General features: G+C 41.4%; 1 protein-coding gene across 8 annotated transcripts in view; it reads right to left on the reverse strand.

The window, feature by feature from the left end:
* Nucleotides 1-16,300, reverse strand: part of ZBTB41 (zinc finger and BTB domain containing 41) — a 30,521-nt gene extending 14,221 nt beyond the window's left edge. Inside the window, exons 1-8 of one of the 8 annotated variants that reach the window (XM_025194670.1) lie at nt 16,205-16,283; nt 13,311-13,446; nt 9,149-10,378; nt 6,079-6,286; nt 4,525-4,594; nt 3,751-3,898; nt 2,009-2,138; nt 113-208 (exon numbers count right to left, since the gene is read on the reverse strand). In XM_025194670.1, coding sequence (XP_025050455.1) covers nt 113-208; nt 2,009-2,138; nt 3,751-3,898; nt 4,525-4,594; nt 6,079-6,286; nt 9,149-10,262 — 1,766 coding nt within the window. In that variant the 5' untranslated portion in view covers nt 10,263-10,378; nt 13,311-13,446; nt 16,205-16,283. The other 7 variants (XM_025194669.1, XM_025194672.1, XM_025194673.1 and 4 more) reach the window with 7 other exon arrangements.
* Nucleotides 16,301-16,644: the final 344 nt, after the last annotated feature.

Below are 16,644 nucleotides of genomic sequence, written 5' to 3' on the forward strand. Positions count from 1 at the left end.
TATCCCTCATAAACTATAGGAAATTGAACATATGTTCATCTCGCATACATATGTAGAACACCATATGTAAAGAAGAGGTGACATCTCTCTCCAAATAAAAATGTTTCATTACCTGTAGGAACTTCCATGACGAAAACTCTGCCCACAAATACTACAAAGATGAGGTTTTTCTCCACTGTGAATTCTCAGATGTTCTTTCAAAGTTGTTCTGCGTAAAGCAATAAATAAAAAAGGTAATATTTAAGCCTGGTGTCAGTACCACTTACAAGTGTTGATAGAGGGTAATATTTAAGAATGGTGTCAGTACCACTTACAAGTGTTGATAGAACTGCGTGTTTTCTATCCCTTTAACACTGACAAACCATGTTAGGTAAACATAGGTCAACATTACAAAGAGCACAAAAAAAAATCCTCAGTAGGTTTTTTCCGAAAACGGTACCTAATATGTTTTATTGAAAACAAAATAAATGCATATACTTAATGAAAGATACAAATGTGCCCAGTGTATTTAATATATGCCTTATTGTTATCGCTAGCTAGTATTTTAATGATGACTTAACCCCCTGCCCCTGCACAATACTGTTAATCTGAACAAAGAGCATGAAGTTATCAATTCAGTGTTGTGACAAGACCCTGTCTCAGGCAGCCGTGGCACCATCTGGTGGCTAATCTAGTCCTACTCCAGTCTGGTCCCCCAGGATAACACCACGCTCTCTGTTTTGTCTGCCATGCCTTGATGTTATCTATATGTTCATTTGGGAGGTTGTTCAAAGAGTTTGTAAGTGGTCTAAGAATTAATCTATGCTTGGCTTAGCCCACTTATACCACTCGATATCCCATTCCTATGTGTGCTAAGGTGCCCTGCATTCACCATCTCCTCTACTGTGTCTCACAGTGCATTGACCATAGCCCCATCTATGTCTTAGGAGAAATAATCATGGCCTCCAGCCTCCCCCATAGCCACACCCATGCCTCATGGGTATTACTCTAATTTCATTCAACGGATCCTCTAGCCTTGTCTGGGCATCAGTTCACACCCACCCACCTGGTCCCTGGTCCTGGCAGGGTTCTCTCTTTTTCAACCTACCAATACTCTGTCCTATAATACAAGCCTTCAGTTAATATAAAAACACAAAACAGTATCCAACTAGTTTCTACCTCAAATATAAACCCTGCCTTGGGTCTTAACTGCTGCAAAAACCTCTCTCCAGTCTGTTGGCTACATCCCAGCCTTCAAGGTATCTTCCTGGGTCTGCAGCTTTCTCTTTCACAGTTTAAACTGGCAGGAGCTCCTTTCCTTCCAAGGATCAGGGAACCAAACTGCCTGCTCTGGAGCCAGAACTGGGCTTCTCCACTACTTGACTCCACCTGTTCCAATCACCCGCCTCTCGTCTTTGTAAACAGGCCCAGGGGTTTCTTCTCAATCAATTAACAAGCCTGCTTCTCTGCCAGCTTCTGCCTATCTAGTAATTCTGCAGACTTCACTGAACTGCTTGGCTATAATTCTATCTGCTGCTCACAGCAGGCAGCTTGCCCACATGTTTCCCCTGTAGCCTTAGGCTTCTGGCTTTATGCTTGTGTGGCTGCTGGCTAATCTGGAGATCTATCCCTTCAGGCTAAAGTCCAAATCTTAAAGGGACCCCAATGTCTCCTCTAGTTCTTCATCCCTCTAAGAGTAACAGAGCTGGGATCCCCTGTTACATGTGTATACAGCCCAAAGTGCACTTAACTGGATTTGCTTATGTGACTAAATGACTGCTACCTTTCTCTCTGTTATCCTTAGTTTCTTCTCAAAGGAAAACAGAAAGAAAACAGAAAGAAACTTAATACAAGCTGTAGTATTTCAATTACACCTCAATATAAACAAAAACTATTTTTTGTATGTTGACTTTATCAGAGATACTACTTTTGAAATAACCTCCTGAAGTTAACTATTTTAAAAACCTCAAAAGCTTTTCTTTTACATTAAAAAAATCAAAGGCTAAGTCAAGTGTCTGTAACCCCTTACCTTTCTCTTACTGACTTTCCACAGATAAAACATGTCCATTTTCTCTTTCCTCCATGAGTACATTCTATATGACGTTTCAGATTTCCTGTGTCATTAAACTCACGACCACAAATATCACATGGGAAAGGTCCTGGCAGAAAATACACAATACAGTACTAAGTTGTGAGTAATGCATGTGAGCCGGTTTCTGGTTCACTGTAATCTGCAACAAAAAGATGGCCTAGCACATTATTGATATATTATAACAAATCTTTTTGGCAATTTCAAATATAAGATTTTTTTTCTTTTGGCAATTTATCCTGTAATATTTTAGTTTGATTTTCAAAATCAAATATTCTGGAAACATGTGCAACTACTATAAAAACAAAAATTTAGTACCAATATACAACAATAACTTAGGTGCATCTGAATGTTTTCCAAATGGAAATTATCATTGCCACTACCAGCTGAATTCAGGCTCCTAGAAGGAAAAGATAACAAGAAGTAGACCTTCAGCATGATCTAGAAGTCACCAGATCTGGTACTGGCTAACAGAAATTTAAAAGCGGATCCACAGTCAGACCAATTTAATACAGTAAAATCTTTGTTATCTGGCATCCCCGGGGTAAGGGGATTGCTGGTTAAGTAAAAATTCTGGTTATCTGAAATAACCCAGCTAGGCGGAGTGGGGGGGGGGGGGGGGGGGGGGGCGGCTGGCTGGTGGTGGCAGCAGCACAAGGTGGTGAGTGGTGGCAGAGACACTGTGTGCAAGCTTTCCCCTGCCCCCTCCCGCATATGACCAACCAGCCAGAAATTCCGGTTAATAGAATTTCCGATTACTTAAATGCCAGATAACAGATTTTACTGTATTTGTAAAATACTAACACCTAACACAGATTAAGAGTGCAACTCTCTTGTTTATACTGTAACATATATGCATGGCAGGGGGCACAATCAGGGATCTGTTCCTAAATTCACCGTTACTGAACCAGCAAGTTGAAAGTGGAGTGCCTGCAGATCCAGACAGAACGAACAATAAGCTGCTTGTCAGCTCTGGCAGCCAGAAATTCAGGGGATTTGAATGAGCTCCTATGCTATCTGCGGTTGCAGCTGACAATCAGCTGATTTTTGTGGTGGAAGCCAACATGCAGCTGATAGTCGGCCCCCGATCTGCACCAGTTGGAGTCACCAGTTCAGTGAGATGAAAACTAGTTGACTATCAATACTGGCTAGGAGACCCCAGGTCCTGTTTGTGACCACGGTTGTCAGGGCCGAGGCTACAATTAGCTGATTGTCAAAACCTGGAACCTGGCAAATTGGGGGGTGGAGGGGTGGGGTCCAAGGGCTTCACCTGCTGGGGAATTTAAACACTACCAGGAGACTCTTATCCCCCACAGCCTGACTCTCCAAGTTCCTTAGGCACTAGAAGCCAGAGACTGGAAAACTTCTCCCTGCTGTTTAGGTATGAGCACCCAGGGAATTTTAAAAGCATGGCTACAACCCAGCTACAGGTACATTCTTGGGTGTGCAGCTGGGTTTTCCAGCTGCACGCCTGCTTTTTAAAGGTCTGGGGGACACTGATTTCCCTTATATTGGGCTCATGGCACCTCCTCCACCTACCTCCAGGGTTTGGGTGAGGCACCAGGTCCAGAACCTGGTTCTGCCCACAGACCTATTTTACTAATTGGGTAGGGATGCACACCACAAGAGGAACACTTTTACTTCAAATCGATAGTTTAAAAATCAGAATGAGGTTTCTATACCAAGATGGAATTTCTCTTGATGCTTCAATCTTGCAAACCGGGATTTAAAGTGCTCTTCACAATAGGTACACTTGAAAGGTTTATCCTGAGAGTGAAGAATCATATGTTCTTCTAAATGGAGTCTTCGAGCAAAAGATTTCTTACAAATCTAAAATGACAGAAACATTTGTTCAAACATCTAATCAACTAGAAATAAATCGGGGGGGGGGGGGGGGTTTTTTGTTCCCCCCATTTTGTTGTTTGTTGATCCTCCTCATTTGTGGTACACAAAAGGCCACCTGGTATCTGCTAACTGATTCAGTTGGCATGAACACGCAGCCAAACAAAGTATGAAGGAAAACTTTACTCATACTAACTCACAAGTTTCTTCTATCTTTTCAAAAGGCAGCAAATATATTTTATGGGATGTGCGTGGAGAATTGAGATAAAGTTCTAATTTCTTAATACTAGCTTTATTTGTTTTCTGCCACTCATAAAAATATGACAGAGGATTTAGTAAAAAATTAACATCCTTTGCCACCTATAAAATGAAATTTGGTCCTTTATACAGAACTACAAAGTCCTAAATCTAGCAGTTAATAAAATTCAGCTCGACTGACAGAAAAGCAAAACTTCATTATGGCCTACACAGCTTACTGAGATCTACAGCAAACATAAAAATATAGTGCACATTAAGCCATAAAACTAAGCAATTTCTATATAATATATTTTTGGAAAACTCTTAGTATAAATCTTTATGATGTCTGATCTTTCTAAAATTAAAGTAATGCTTACATCGCATTTCCAGCCTTCACTCTTTGTCTTTTTGATAGAAAGAAATTCTTGTATATTCTCTGGATGAAACCTAGGAGGAAAGACAGTACAACTGAATAATCATTTATGATCTTACATCTCTGTTATTTACATTCATATAAATTAACATATTTAATAGTGCCAAAGTCCTGTTCCGTAGTCACCTCCCAACATGCTCACCTCTCTATCAGACTTAACTGAAATGCATTTTTTTTAACCCAGCTTCCATTTAAAGTAAAAACCAGATACCTATTTCTTGGGATGAAAAATTCTGAAGTTACATGCACTCAACTAACCACCTGGTCTATTATTTATTGACATAGGCATTAACATAATTACAAGAATATAATTAATAGTTACTTATTAATATTAGGTATTACTTCTAACATACTGATATAAATTAAAAAAAGAGACAAAGCTTCAGAACAGAAGGCAATTAAGAGAGATTCCCCTGATCAGTTCTAAGGATTCCAGTAAAACCTCTTTCCTTCCAAATAAGTACTGCCTACTATGTTAACATTTATGTCTAGACTCAAATTAACCCATTGTTTGCAATTCAGGTATCTTTTTTGGGTGTTCACTGTTGTCTCTGACAGACATTATAATAATAGTACAGATGGAATCTGAGGAATGTTATGCCCCATCTTGAACATCATGCCTCCTGCCATGACACACATGCATGGCAGGAGGCATGATGTTTGGTATGGAGCAGAAAATTCCTCAGATCCTAAACATGCCACTGCCATGGCCAAACCAGGACTGGAGCTGTACCAGGCCGAATCCCAGGGGGCAACTGCATCCAGATTTGGGACTATGCCTTGCCTAATCCCAAGGATCAGGAGGGGGCAACCATGTTCCATGCTCAGGACTACCCCATGTCACTTCTAACATTCTGTAAACCTAGAAGGAAAGACAATACAACCAAGTAATCATTTATGACCTAACTGCTGTATTATTTATATGATAGTATTACACAGTGCCAAATTCCTGTTCTCTAGTCACCTCCTAGCCTGCTCATTTCCATATCAGACTTAAGTGAAGCACATTTTTTAACTCAGCTTTCATTTAAACAAAATGTCTGTTTCTTGAGTTGCACTGGTAGGCTTCCAAATTGCTTTAAAATTGTAAGTATTTCAATTAAAACATTGCGTTCAACTGATACCTATCGATAGATATAGATAGGTATCAGTTGAACGCAATGTTTTAATTGAAATATTTACAATTTTAAAGCAATTTGGAAGCCTACCAGTGCAACTCAAGAAACAGACATCAGAAAACCTTGGATTTGGGGGTTTTAAGCAGAGAATTTTAGATTTTAACAGAGGAAACCAGGATACTTGATGATCAATCTATCCTCACACAAGCTTTTGTGATAACTAACAGTAATTTCCTGTGTCCTCTGAAAATATCTGATTTTTAAAAACATTCCCAGAAACCAACCAAAATGGAACAGTTTTCTTTTTATTTTATACTACAGTTTTAGGGTTGGAAAATGCATTAAAGAGAAATATATAATATAATCCTGCTCATACTTGCCTCTTGACATGTTTTGCTAGGGTCTTCTTGCTTGCATGCAGTTTATTACAGTATGGACATTTGTGTTCCTTTTTATGAAATTCTGTATTACTGTTGTGTTTCTTTCTGTGAACTGTCAAGTTGGATTTTGTTGAGTAGTGCTGATGACAAATATCACACTCAAAGGGCTTTTCACCTGTGTGCACACGTGTGTGACTCTCATATTTGCCTACGAAATAAAACAGAGCATCTTCTGTTACAGACAGCTTAAAAGGCAGTCTGGCTAGTAAACAAGTTAAGTTGCATAATTCATCACCTTCAGTCAATTCTTTGTGTTATTGGAAACCTCACTCAACGGAGTATATCTTAAAGAAAGCTTGACAGGATAGAGTTCTTATTTAAGTGTCATATAAGTTTGAGTTTCCTGATAGTAATGCAAACTAAATCTTTGAAAATCTAGGCATGTTCCACATATGAATTATATTTTTTCACTAATTTTTGTTGAGCTGTACGATGTTTATATCAACCACTCAAAGGCTCTCCAGTACATCCCCATCTTTAATGCTTTCAAGATGGCAATATTTTGTTTTCACTCCATCTCTGAATGTTGTTACGCTATCATGTATGTATATGCTCTTGAATTTGTCACTGTAAAGGTACTTGACCCATAGTAATGAGTTTGTTTCTTCCTTTAAAGACACTAACTTACAAAGCATGCCTGCAAAGTTATGAAGAGTCCGGCAACTTAAAAACAAAACTTAAAGTTCTGTATCATGGTATGGCTGACGACTAACTAAATGACAGATACCCTAATAAATGAGCCATTATCAGAGTTCTCTAAGCACTGCTGTGATGTAAATAATAATACTTTCCCCACCCCAAATGTATTTACCACTTTCACTCAAGTAGGGTGAAGGTCTAATTTTAGATAATGCAACAAACAGTCTGCCCATAGGACAACAATTAAAGGGTCATGATTTAGTGTGGAAGGGATTTTTATTATTAATATTATTTTACTTTTCCACAGACCTAGCAGAGTTTTAGAGTTTTATAAGAAATAAATTGTGGTTTTTGAAAACAGAAACTGGGACATTTTAAGAAGAAGCTATCACACTTTTGCTTTCCTTTCTACGTTTTTAAACAGAACAAACCTGTTATGGGACTGCAAGAGAAAAGGGTTGCAGATCTGCTTGTATAAATGCTATCATTCAAACTATTTAATTTTAAAAAATGGTAAATCTTCACAAGCTTTTAGCCTCTATAGAACAGCCTTTAGGCATTAAAAACAGAAAGATGTCAAATTCAGAGAATTTTCTATAAAGGCTTATTTTAAACATTCCATTACAAAGATAGATAAATCTCACCTTTTTATGCTGAAAGTTAATATTATATAATCTGTGACCTTGGACAACTCATTTCACCTCTGTCAGTATCCCCATCTGTAAAATGTGGATAATAGTACTTACCAGGCTGTTGTTAGGATCAACTAGTTAATGTTTGCAAAGTGCTTTAAAAATGAAAAGCACTATTAAAAGTTACCAAATTTAACTAACAAATATGATATTATTTGGTAAGCTGTATTCAAGTGTGCTACTACAAGGATACTCTAAATTTAAAACAGTCCATTGCCTTAATGTTCAAATTCACAAATCATCATAAGAGGTATGCTTGATTTGCACCAACAGGTATGGAAATGTACAAATTACTTCTCCCCAAGGTAACAGTATAAGTTCTAGAGGTTTCAGTATGAAAAAAAATTACAATTCAACTCTTGTAGGAATATCAAAAAAGCCTGATCCTGTTTTGCTGTCTTTTCCTAACTTTCCTGAATTCAAAAATCATTGAAAAGCTTCAGCTCCTCCTATAGCCAGTCTAAATTGTGTTTATTACCCCAGCTGAAAGAGACAGAAAAGCCCAAAGCCAGATTCTCATCTTTGAGGCCAATGGGAGTGTTTGTGGGAACAGCATAGGCAGAATTTGATCCTCATTTGGGCAGACCATGGGATATAGCTCTGTGAAGCTCTGGGTACAAACAGCATTGTTCACAAGGGTATGAAACACTCATCATATATAAACAAAAAACAATAAAATAAAAGATAAAATTAAAATATTTTTAGAGGGCAAGTTAATCTCACAACTAGAATTCTAACCAAGTCATCTTGCAAATAAATGGTATAAAATTAAACTCGACAACAAAGTTTCAGTGGAAAATGATTCCTAAGTAAAAAAAGGTAATTATGCTAAGAGTTATCACCAGTGTCCATGTAACACAACTTCTGCCTTTGTTCAGATCTAAAATGTTGTTAAGATTACTACAGGAACAGCTATATACTACTGCCTAGTTTCCAAGCAGAAATGAAATTAGTACTATTTTGCTATACGATGTACAAGAACGCATCAAAACATCTTATAAAATCAGTTACTGGATTTGTACAAACATGAAAACTCATTATGAAAGAAATACAGTTTTCTACAATCAATTTCTCATCATTTTCTCATTATGTTCTTCAATATATTAGCATTGCACTAACTAAATGCATCTCGTAAGTAATATGGATGAGATATGTTAACTGGAACTATATAACTGTATAAGTAGCATTTTGATCTTCAAGAAGGCATGACTACAGAAGACAATACTTTTATTGTAAACAATAATTCCTTTGATGGCCTTTCATGTGATAATAGAAAAGTCAGCTACATCGATCTCCTACAGTTAGTGATGGTTACAAAGTTAAAGCCATGTTTCAGATTTCCTACTATGTACCTTACATATTATTAAGAGCTTTTTTCACCTCCCTGTTTTCAGGACTGACAGGACTGTTCCTATGCTAACCACCAAGAGTAAGAAAGAGAAAAGTAGTGTAATTTGCAGTTTAATAAATAGAATTCACATTGATCTATGTCTTAATTGTAAAATAATGGTACAGCAATGGTAATTTCTGATTACACATGAAAATTGACATCTCATACTAAGCTGCAGCCACAGCAACAATTCTCTGAAATTTTGAAATTTGGAAACAGCTCTGTCTGTTTTGCATCTGAACAGCACCACCATGTGGTAAAGCAGAAGAAAAACTTTGATGAATCTTACCTGTTCGATCGAATGTTTTGTCGCACTTGGGACACTGAAGTAGTTTTTTACTACTGCTCTGAATCATTACTGGAGCTAACCCTTCAGGAATACTTCCTATAGAATCAACTGGCTCAGGACTCTCTTCAGCTCCATGTTCTTTTTCACTTTGCTCTTCAGTCTCAGAGTCTTCACCTGACATTTCTTCTTCCTGTGCTTCATCTACATTGTACTCACTTCCACTATCATCAAACTCATTTTTATCAGATGTTTCCTTGTCAGAACTGACTTTATCAAAATTGCTGTCAGATACATCACCACTTTCATTATCACTGTTATCAAATTTGGCTGGGCATTTACGATTTCTGGTAGATCTTCTGGTAGAAAAGTCTGCTGTCTCAACCATTTTTAACCCATGGTTTTTTTCCAACGAAAAGGATCGGTGCGCTTTAGCCAAGTGATTTTCTAAGGACTTTTTATAACAGAAATTTCGACCACAAAAAGTGCACTGATGACTATTTGATAGCTTACTAGTCAGATCATTGAGAGTCTCAGCTGGTATTGGGGTTTCAGTTACTACTTCAGACTGTATGGGGGCAACATCCTCATTATTCAGCAGTTTGACTGCATCTATAATATCTAAAAATTTTGCTGCTTCCAAAACTAAAGGGATTTCATTTTTATATACAAAGAACTCAGAGGTGTACAGAAATTCTAGCAAGTGTTGAAAGACAGAATGTGTTACATGGTCCAGTGTGACAACATCTGTGCTGGGGTTTTTGCTCAAACAAGCATGAAAATAACTGCTGCCAACAGCAACAACAACTTTGTGCGCACTAAATTCTTTTCCTTCTACTATTATGAGCAAGTCACAGAAAGATGGATGCTTCTGTCTATCATCATTTAAATATTTAAGGAGATTTTTGTTATACTGCAGCGAGCTGAAGAGCTTTCTTTGTTCTGGTGATGGAGGAACTTCTTGAGTGCATTCAAGCTGGTCTGTAGACGCCAATCCAGACTTAGTGATGATTTCTTGTTCACAGTCTACTACAACGATCCGATCCGAAGCATCTCTCTCATGGCCAAGATGTATTTTCTCATTTAGATTTGCAGTGATCCTTCTCCTTTTCTTCATTTCAATAGCACCAGCTTAAAATCAGGAACTTCATAAGTAGCTAAAAACTAATTCCAGTGAAGACCTGCTTCTGTCCTGTATCTTTTGTAATCGATATGTGACAGAATTTTCATCATCTGCAAAAGAACAGTAATAATTACAGCCAGGACCCAACAAACTTTAAAAATGGATTCTCCTTTAATGGGAAAAAATGTGGGAAACCAGTGGCTTTTCCCTTGCAGGCTGGCAGAGTTCATAGATTGTAAGGCTGGAAGGGACCTCAGAAGATCATCGGGTCCAGCCCCCCTGCACCAAACAGGGAAGACAGTGGGATCACCTGACCCCAGTTAAGGTGACCGTCCAGTCTCCTCTTGAAGATTTCCAGGGTAGAGTGATTGCACTACCTCTGGAGGGAGCTTATTCCAGTCTGACACTAGTTGTGAAGTAGTTTTTCCTAACGTTGAGACTGAAACAGTCTTCCAGGAGTTTGCGACCATTAACCCTAGTTTTCCCCAAGGGTGCCCTGGTGAACAGTTGTTCACCGGGCCCTTGATGTACGCCTCTGATGTAGCGGTAAGCTGCTACCAAGTCCCTTCTCAGCCTTCTTTTTTTCAGGCTGAAGAGTCCTAGATCCCTCAGCCTTTCCTTGTATGGCCTGCCACACAAGTCTCTGATCATACGGGTAGTCGTTCTCTGACTCTCTCATGTCCTTGTTAAAGTGCAGTCCCAGAACTGGAAGCAGTACTCCAGTTCCAGCCTGCAAGGGGCTGATTCCCCCCCCCCACCGCACACATCCACCCCCTGCCCTACACATGGGGGGCTGGGGATAGGGGGCAGTGGGTTGGGAGTGAAGGGCACTGGATCAGGACTGGCCATCATTATTTACAAATGGGTCTTGGTAAAAAAAAGTTGAGAACCACTGGCACAGGGTCCCACTAAAACACATGGGGCGATGTGGAACAATGGCAACATACCCATTGTTAACCCTGAATGGAAAGCTGATAACAACTGGAACCTAATGCAACAGAGGCAAAGAAAAGTCATTACACTGCACACCCAGACCCTGCAATGTCACAATCATGAGAGCATCTAATTACAAAACTATCTTAATACTGGTCTAGACAGTCTGTTTTACCATTTCCACTGAAAAAATATTGATTGGGATAATCCACATAAAAACTTGCCATGTTACACATAGCTATTTTAGTGTAGTATATATGGCCACATTTCATACTGATTTATGTGTATGTGAACCTTCAAATGAATTCCACAAAAGGCAGGGTTCTAATGTACAAAAAGAGAAATACATTGCATACAAAAAGGTAATACTGTCCTTAATGCAGCTGCCCATCTTAAAAAGTGCTTGCAAAAGTTCTTTTGCAAAAGTATACCTTTTGTTAATAATAATACTTGGTAGTTACCCTGCCTTTCACTTCAAGATTTCAAAGCAGTTTTTATAAAATATGTATGAGATTGTTATTATTTTAATGCTTTCAGATAGGAAAATATGCAGACAAAACACCTGAATATACTATGGTTAAGCCATGTATCCACTTGGGGGTGCAGTTTGTCAGCATATCAGAGAATATGTATACTTCTGTTAACTATAATTTCACTATTACACAAAGATCCAATTCTTAGTGACCATGTGCTACTGAATACTGGGCATGCTTTTCTGAAGACAACATTTCTCTAGTGGAACTCTGTGCTTTTTTCCATAGGCTCCTGTATAGATGTGATTTGTAAATTGACTGTAGCTTTTTATGATTTATGGTAAGCACTACCTGTATGTTTTTTCAGGCACTGACAGAAGCAGGTTGAAGTGTTTCTTAATGGTTTATCTTCTAAAAAGCTATTATCTTATCTCTGTCATCCATTACATATTTTAAATCCTTCCATTTATAATAGTTAATTGTAACGGATTTCTTCAGTATAGTATATCTGGATTTATCTTTCTGTTGCTTTTGATTAATAATTCCTAGAATAAGATAAAATTAGATTTTTAAAATGGAGGGATACATTTAAAATATTATTTGAAATATATGTCACCTCTTTCCTTCCATTCTTATTTTTGCCCTTGAAGGGTAATAATAACATCACGAAGGAATAATAAAACAATCACTTATTATACTTGTCTAAAGAGCAAAACTGATTTCCTTTGTGGCAGCTACTGTATTAAAATGTGGTGTGCTCTTAAGAATAATTTCTATTACATATATAGTTAAACTGTATACAAACTGCAATAATGAGTTTCTATTTTGGTTTTAGGTAAGAAAACCAGGTAAAAAAAAAAAAAGTTTTCAGGTGAGAGAAGAGAAAGAGAAGGGTAAAAGTCAATTTAGTGAGTCCTACTCTGAAAAAAGTCATGCAAGAATGGTACTATGGATTCTGTTTATGAGGTCTCACTGCTTCCACACCAAATCTCTGTTTAAAAGAATAAGATTGAGTAGGCTTAAGGTCTTATCCCAAGAACAAGCTGCCAAACCCCTTTGTGGAAGCAGCCTGGGATATGTGGGGTTGTCAAGAGGGCTTCTGTAGTTGGATCTATGGAGCTTGCAGGCTACAACTATGAGACCTTCACAGACAAATTTCTGAAACCTTCCCTTCTGCAGGAAACATCAGGTAGAAATTCAGAATGGAATATTCCGAAGTGTTTTTATGTTGTTGCAGATTTTACCTAAGATGGTATATGTAGTCCTTTGCTCTTGTTACCAAGTAGCACAATTCTATTTTACACATAACATGTGTAAGTGTCACTTACACAGTTTCAGCTGTCTAGAAACCAATGTCTTAGCACTGAACAACATTCTACTTCATCTTGCATAATGGCTTGAATCAATTTTACATGCTTAAGCCATTCGTGGCTGCAGTTTTCTCCTACGCAACTATGTTCATCTCTACTATCCACGTTCAAAAGCAACACAGTGCTTCCCCAAAAGTATCCAAGTCCATTTGTACTATACTGTGATAAAGACATAGAGTGCTGCAGAACTCCCTGAAATTATAGGCAACCACAGCTTGCAACAATGTGACACTAAACTGAAGTTGTGGTGGTATCCACTTTCTAACCAGCAGCTGAAGAATCTGCCGAGGACTTGGGGGAGACAGTTGCACTTCATCTTCTGGGACTCCAGATGACTGTCTCAGCAATCAAACCTCTTCTGAAATCACACATCTGTGACGCATCTAATCATACATGCTGTTTCTGCAGAAGGGAGAAGTAGATTAACCCTAAGGATTACTTGGGGACTAATCCTAAGGATTAGTGATTTTTTTTTCAAATCACTCTGCAAACTAGTCTCCAGTCAGGTACACTGATGTAGATCCATTGGAGCAGATGTCACTAAACGTCTACCCCATGTTACTAAAATATGATTCAAAATAGGATCATGACTAGGAATCTCCATAAATCCCAGAGCTAAATGCCCCAACAGCAGCTTCTTTCATTTTTTTCATTTTGCCACACCCCCTCCAGCCCTGATTGGTGGAAGGGCCCTGCTGGCAAGGTCATTTGCTGCTGATTGCTGGGGAAGCAAAAACTGCAATTTTAAAAACGCTGTGGTTTTTGCCTCCCCACTGCTGATTTGCAGAGGTGCCCCCCTCCACCAGCTTGCTGCTAACCAGCAGGGAGGCAAAAACCATAGCATATTTAAAACCTCAGTTTTCAATTCCCCTACGATCAGCGACAAACAGCCTAGCCGGCAGGGTCCCTCCACCAATCAGAGCTGAGGGGAGGGAAAGCAAGTTGTGAAATTAAGCAAATTAAAGGAGCTGATATGGCGAGCACTTCCTCCAAAATTTTCAGAGATCCCTAGTCATGACTTACACTGACTGCACATACGCATCAGTCTGTAGAAAGCACTTCAAATTAAAAGGTCATGGGGTAAAATGCATAAACAAACTTTGAAGCTGAAGCAAGAACCTGGGTCCCCTCTCTTTCAGGGCAGTGCTCTCCCCCCAGGGTCAGAGTTAAGCATCCTCTTGCTTGCTCTCCTTTTGGCCTCATGACTCTCTCTCAATTGAAGCTGAGTTGCTGGACAGCCAAGAGGACATGGGGGTAGAAGGTGCTTGCAGGTGTGTCCCCCAAACCTTGGCCAGTTAGGGTACTCTGCTAGGATATAAGAGGGGTGGCTTCAAACTACTGAGAGGCTGAGGATGGCCTAGAACGCAGGTCTTCTGTGCCCTATTCTAACCACTACACTACAGTACTTGAGAAAGGGGGCCATTGTATTGCTGCCCAGATATCTCTTTATCTTCTTAGGTTAAAGGTCCTGGTAAGATGCATATACTTTAAGCAGTTGGGGGAAGCAGACCTATGAGCAAAGAGAAGTGTCTTAGTACAGTTAAAGCTGGAGGCATCTAAATGTTGGCCATTTAGATGAGTAGGAGGGCTGTATGGTTCTGCAATGTGACATACACCTCCAGGGAACACAGATTATGTACTAGCTCCCCACGGATAGTCTACAACAGTAGTGTTCAACCTTTTGGCCCTGTGGGCCAGGTAAGTGGGATGGGGTTGGTTCACAAGCCAGATCGAGCCCTGCATGTCAGGAATAGGCCCTGGGGCCCAGCACAGCTCCCTCCTACCCCTGCACATTGGGATTGGGCCCTAGGGGCCTGGCACTGCCCACTCCTGCCACAATGCATTGGGACTGGGTCCTGGGGATCTGGCACCACTCCATCCCAGCCACCTGTGTCCCAGGATTGGGCACTAGATCCACCACTGCCTGGTCTGAGAGTCCCCACAGGTCTGGAAATGTAACTGTGTGGGAAAAATGCCACTGCTCTCTTGACAACAAATTTTTGGAGCTATGTGGAGCTCTGTGGGACAGATGGCACGGTGCTGCAGACCAGATTTGACCTATGGGACCATGGGTTGAGCACCACTGGTCTAGCAGAACTGGAGGCCAGATCTTTCATGCGCCTAATTACATACCTGCTTTCGTAAAGTAAGTTACATTTCTGACTTAGTCTATCAGGTGCAACTATACCCTGCCTTCTGCTTAAGTATGCGTATACAGGGAACCATCAATCCTCTGGATCGTGACATATGCATAAAGAGGTCTACGACCATCACACCAAGACCTTCAATGCACACATCTAGGCAAGAGTATCGAGAAGTTGAAGCTGGCCAAAGGCCTACCACCCCCACTTTAGACCAGCAAGACACAATCCAAAGGCCAGACCAAGTCCAGATGTTCAGAGCCACAATGGCTGTAGTTTCTGCCAGAGAGCAACAGATAAGACCAGCTGCCGACTGCCTAACGCCTCAGTGAGGGCATGTCCAAGGGACATCCCAATTTCACAAAGCAGTGGAGGTGAGGGGTTTTGGGGTGCCCTCTACTCTTACAGTGGAGGTTGCAACACTGCAGTATTTTGGAGAAGTTACCCCGACCCAAGCAGCCCCCAAGCCTGCAGTTTCTGGTGCAACCCAGGACGAGCTACAGAGATATAGAAACACTTACACAGGTTACAAAGGCCCCTCTCTCAGGAAGGCATTTCTGAGACAGGCCCCTTCCCCAGCACACAGAAGGCTTTGCAAAGGGATATGGAGGGGAGGGGGCGGGGCCCTTCCTCCCCGCCTGGGCATAAAGCAGAGGCCTGTTTCCACACTCCCGCCGGCTCGGGCCGCCGCTCCCGCACAGCCGGGGACCCCACCCACAACCCGGCCCCTCACGCTCACCTGGAAGCCCCGCGGCCCGGCCCCGCCCCTCACCCTGGGCACCGAGCGCGGCGGCTCTGTCCGTGCGAGCTCCGAGCGCGCGGGCCCGGCCCCTCCCACGTACCCGGGAAGAGGGGGGGAGGCGGCAGCGGCGCCAGGCCGCGCGGAGCCGCCCGTCCCCTCCCCCTCGTCAAGCGGCTCCTCGTACCCCTCCCCAGCACCGCGCTCGGGTCCGGCTCCGTGGGTTCCGCCACCCCCGTACCCTCCGCCGAAGCGCACTTTGATATGACCCACCCCTCACCATTGGTACAGTCCACTCGCGTCCCAGCAGCACTCGCAGGGGCCGTCTCCCCGCTCCCGCCGCGATCAGTGCGCGCGGGCCGCTCCCGGCTGCCCCGTGACGTCACGAGCGAGGAGCCCGACTAAGATTGCGCCTAGCCGGGGAGAGAGGCAAAGGGGGCGCATGCGCAGCTTTGCTCTGCTGAGCGGGGCGTGCTTTTGATCCGCTGGGTTCAACTGTTTTAGCTGCAGAGAAAGGGCCCGTGGCTCGGTCACCTGCGGTCAGTCCAGCATAAACGGGAGGCAGGGAAGAGTGACTTCAACGCCCCCCGCCCCCCCGCGTGTGGGTCTTTGGTTCCTCTCAGTTTATTTAGTGCGTCCCGCGCGCAGCAGCCAGGGGAAAGCTCTCAAGTCACTTTGTGCCTACTCCGCAGCCACGCGGCTGGCTTGTGCCGAGCAGGA

This window comes from Alligator sinensis, unplaced genomic scaffold (genome assembly GCF_000455745.1).
Source record: "Alligator sinensis unplaced genomic scaffold, ASM45574v1 scaffold139_1, whole genome shotgun sequence".
Lineage (NCBI taxonomy): Eukaryota > Metazoa > Chordata > Crocodylia > Alligatoridae > Alligator > Alligator sinensis.